The following is a 4,553-nucleotide window of genomic DNA, read 5'->3' as shown; positions in this document are numbered from 1 at the left end:
TGTCTGCGGACTTACAACGCTAGAAACCGGGTTTCGATACCCGTGGTGGGCAGAGCACAGATAGCTCTTGTGTAGCTTTGTGCATACTTAAAAAACAAACAAACAAACAATAAGATAAATTTCCTTCTTAAAACATATATAAATACACAGTTATATCAAGTTATACCAAGTTTTTCTGGAGATGTAAAAAAAAGGATAAGCGTAGTTTTTTATTTCGTTCTATGTTTAGCTGAGTGTTTCATATCTATGCTTTTGATTATATATCAAAAACCAATATTTTTGACCTCTTCCTATCTGCCTTTAAATACAGACTCTTTGACGCAGATCGATGAAGTATGGTTTGTGAAAAGATTATATATAATAGTTGTACATAATACATACTTTTTTCTACAACTTGATTTATATATGTACACATATAAGATTTATGTCATTCTTTGCATATGTCATCTCTCATCGCCATTATAGTAATTAATGTGTTATGCAACATATGAACGGATTCCAGAATGTGGATAAATCGCCTATTTGGAGACATATTTGACCACAAAAGTACGAAGTCAAGTGTTGTCATGAAATATACTTTCTACATAACCTCTTAAAGATATACGACAGAAAGCATACGCTTGTAAATACCTAACTGTTTTGGAACGACCTTCGATAAAGAAATAGTATAAATACACAACTGAATATAGAACCTATGCGTGTGACGTCATGCATATATTACCGGCAAGCCGAAAAGCAAACACCGCCATTTTGGACGTAGCAAAGAGACAATCTAGTAATCACAATGCAGTTGCTGGTATTGGAATTTGGGATGAAGTATTTGAAATGACAGTCAGCTGTGTGGTATTTAGCTTACAAACAACCAGACAAAGATTCCGGAGTTATCGTTTTATAGGTTTTTAAAAGATCCAGTATGTAGAGTTAAATGGATTGCGGCAGTAAAACGTGCAGACCCGAACAACATTGACAAGGCTTGGAAACCATCTTCGTACCATAAACTATTCAGTTGCCATTTTATATCTGGTTAGTACTGCTTGTATATACAATGTATCTTGTCACAATTATATTGCACAGATCTTGATAAAATCTATAGCTTGTAAATATTTGGTGCTTCCCTTATTCTAAATACTATGATACAGGTCCATACAAGCAGTGCTAGGTGGAAGGGCCCAGTGGGCCATAATAAGGTTTTATTATAAATATGGCTTGTCAAGACAGATGGTCTTAAAATTCAGTGCTTATTTGTGTAAAATATGTGCTAATGTGTACTAAAGAAAGTGGTCTTACAAGACAGGAGGACTTAAAATGCAATACAGTACGATGTAGTATATTTAGGTTGTAAATTTACTACTGATAAAACATAAACAATAAGCCTAGTCACTAAAAACAACTTCGACTTACCCTCGAGTAAGATATGTAGTTGTACGTCTTGTACACTTTCCACAGTCTGACCACGTGCACCCAGCCGGCCACAAAATATTTGTAAGCATCAAGGCTTTTATAGGCCTTGAACGGCTTTCCGGTGTAAAAAGATGTTGTCAGGACTAAATAATTTACGATATTTTTATTCTCAACCTGTGGGACTTTTATGTTGGTTTGTTGGCCTAACTCGGGTCCTCCGTTTGCAATGTCGACTAATTTACTGGCATCTAGCGCGATTGTCATTACTGACGGGATGGAATAAGGATCTGTCGTGTCAAGTCCGACTTTTCTGCACTTTTATTCATATCATGACTTGCATATATTGTCTAATTTGCTAGTAAGTTCGTGAAAAATGAACGGAAAACTAGGTGACTGTGTAGCGGAGGCCATGTTTACACGAATAATGTTTGCGTCCAAAATGGCTGCAAATTGTTGCCGTGTTTACTTTGGTGACGTGACTGCATAACCTTTATTGATTTTATATTAAAACAATCCATGAAAATGAACTATATAAGGTTATTGTTCTTGTAACATGTGGTATTGAACTTTCGTATATGAAAGTTAATCGCTTTAAACTCGGGCATTCTGAAAGGTGGAAATTTTGTTCATTTAATATTAAATTATTTTATTTTACTGTAGTAGATTGCATAATAAACTACAAAGTGTATTTTTATTTCGTATTAAGTAACGCAAGCAAAAACCCACATGGTCTGTTAGATAATACACAGAAAAACAAGAGTAATTGGTGTGATAAGTACCCAAATATGATTTGATTTGTTGAGTGCCACAAGCAAAAGTTTATATGGTCTGTTGAATTTACTACTGTACACAAAGAGCACTTGAACTGTTGAGTACTATAAAACAAAAGAACATATAATCTGTTGAGTACTATAAAGCAAGAGAACACATGATCTGTTGAGTTCTATAAAGCAAAATAACATATAATCTGTTGAGTTCTATAAAGCAAAATAACATATAATCTGTTGAGTTCTATAAAGCAAGAGAACATATAATCTGTTGAATACTATAAAACAAAAGAACATATAATCTGTTGAGTACTATAAAGCAAGAGAACATATGATCTGTTGAGTTATATGAAGCAAAATAACATATAATCTGTTGAGTTCTATGAAGCAAAAGAACATATAATCTGTTGAGTACCATAAAGCAAGAGAACATATAATCTGTTGAGCTCTATAAAACAAAAGAACATATAATCTGTTGAGTTCTATAAAGCAAGAGAACATATAATCTGTTGAGTACCATAAAGCAAGAGAACATATGATCTGTTGAGTACTATAAAACAGGATAATATATCGGTTGAGCACTATTAAACAAGATAACATATCTGTTGAGGACTATAAAGCAAGAAAACATATGATATGCTGAGTACTATAAAGGAAGAAAACATATCTGTTGAGTACTATAAAACAAGAGAACATGTGATGTTTTGAGCTCTTCAATAAAGGTCCACTTTGTTTCTTAAGTCCTAAACTAAAAGTTTGTTGAGTCTGATGGGTGTTATAGAGGAAGTGAAAATGCATAAAGTCAAAAGATTGTTGTTTCAAAATCTTTAACCCTAGAAAGGACTGATAATTCATTTTGAACACAGAAAACAGGCATTAAGACTTCACCTGATTCATTCAAGAGATATCTTTAATATGTTATTTATATATTTATTTATGAAACAGATTTACTATTTACAGTAGTTTGTTCCATAAATCATTATTTTAAGCTAATTTTACATATTATTGAGATAATGAGATCATTTGTTTGCATTGACAACTTTTAATATATTAAAATATATAAAATAATTATAAGCAACATTATGGAAACTTCATCAGAAAGAGATTTGAAAAAAAAAAAAGAAGCAATTTTGAACAAGTCGGCGTCAAACAAAAGTTGTGTGAGATATTTTAAAGAGAAAATTACTATCTTACAGGAAACGTTGCAGAAGAACAAGAACATCAGGAAAAAAACGTACGCTATCAAAGTATAAACTGGTTACAGGTTTCACCAGTTCAAGTCTATTGTACTGATATTTTTATTGGCATTAACATTTTATATTTTCCCTTTTATATTATTGATCCTATTACTTGTAATAGTTAGCATGAGAAAGTTTTATTCTATTTTAATACACATTAGAATGGAAAAAAGCATTTTTGTAGAGAATGTTTCAATGTCGTGATGGAGTTTTTATTTCTAAAAAAACCTGATATTTAAGAAAATTCTGATCACCTTTTATTGAGATAAAATACAAAGCATTTAAATTTAACTTGTATCTAATTACTTTTTATTTTACGTAAAGTATTAATTATCTTAATAAATATTTCATTTGTTTTACATTAGGAAGAATACCTCCACCTACAGAGCTGCTTTTCATGACCAGCCAAGCAGGAAATCCCTGGAAAGTGCCAGGAATCCCTCTAAGCATGACGGATCTTAGTTCCATAATGACTGCCCAACAGCAACAGATTAATCAATTTTCTGGATTTTACTTGGGTCTCCCAAGAACAATTTTTCCCATGGTCTCAGCTCCAAACATAATAACTGGAGCTGCTGGATCCAACGAGGGGACCTATGGACACATGCCACTGCCTTCAGCACTTGAATGTTCCTCGTCCAGGCCCGTTCCATCGACCTTGTCCACTATATCCAGCGCAACTGATAGAAATGCTTCATTCTCTCCTAATCATATGTATAGTTCTCAGTTTCATCTATCTACCTTATACCCTGGGTTGAAGTTTCATCCATATTTAAGGCCCAGTCTCCTTCAAACCGCCAGTTCAAAAACACCAGTAAATACTGAAAGTAAAGGACTTTTACCTTAAGTGCTTTGCCGAACCTATAAAAACAACACAAAAAAAATACCTCTATATTCACAGTCTTTCAACTACTTTTTGACTGATCTCACCTAAACAAATCAAGTTTCTTAGTATATCTAACTATAAAGAATTTTAATATCAGTTCGTTTCGTGACTCCAGAAAAGACGGGAAAAAAACTCATTAAAAAGTTCTCTTAAATGACGTGTATTTATATTTCATGTTTTATCACTTCTATATTAAGGAATAATATCTGACTTGAAATTACGTTTAAAGTTTCCAACTATTAAAAAAATCAAAAGTAAGAA

General features: G+C 32.7%; 1 protein-coding gene across 1 annotated transcript in view; it reads left to right on the top strand.

Annotated features, from left to right (window-relative positions):
* Positions 1 to 4,262, top strand: part of LOC106460773 (T-box transcription factor TBX20-like) — a 51,690-nt gene extending 47,428 nt beyond the window's left edge. The window contains exon 6 of the mRNA XM_022387557.1: positions 3,772 to 4,262. Within this exon, the coding sequence (XP_022243265.1) occupies positions 3,772 to 4,253 (482 nt within the window). The 3' untranslated portion in view covers positions 4,254 to 4,262. The remainder of the gene's footprint in view (positions 1 to 3,771) is intronic.
* The last annotated feature ends 291 nt before the right edge of the window (positions 4,263 to 4,553 follow it).

Source organism: Limulus polyphemus, unplaced genomic scaffold (assembly GCF_000517525.1).
Source record: "Limulus polyphemus unplaced genomic scaffold, Limulus_polyphemus-2.1.2 Scaffold833, whole genome shotgun sequence".
NCBI classification, from domain to species: Eukaryota; Metazoa; Arthropoda; class Merostomata; order Xiphosura; family Limulidae; genus Limulus; species Limulus polyphemus.
Note: the sequence above shows the minus strand (reverse complement) of the source record. Positions and strands in the feature narration are given on the sequence as shown.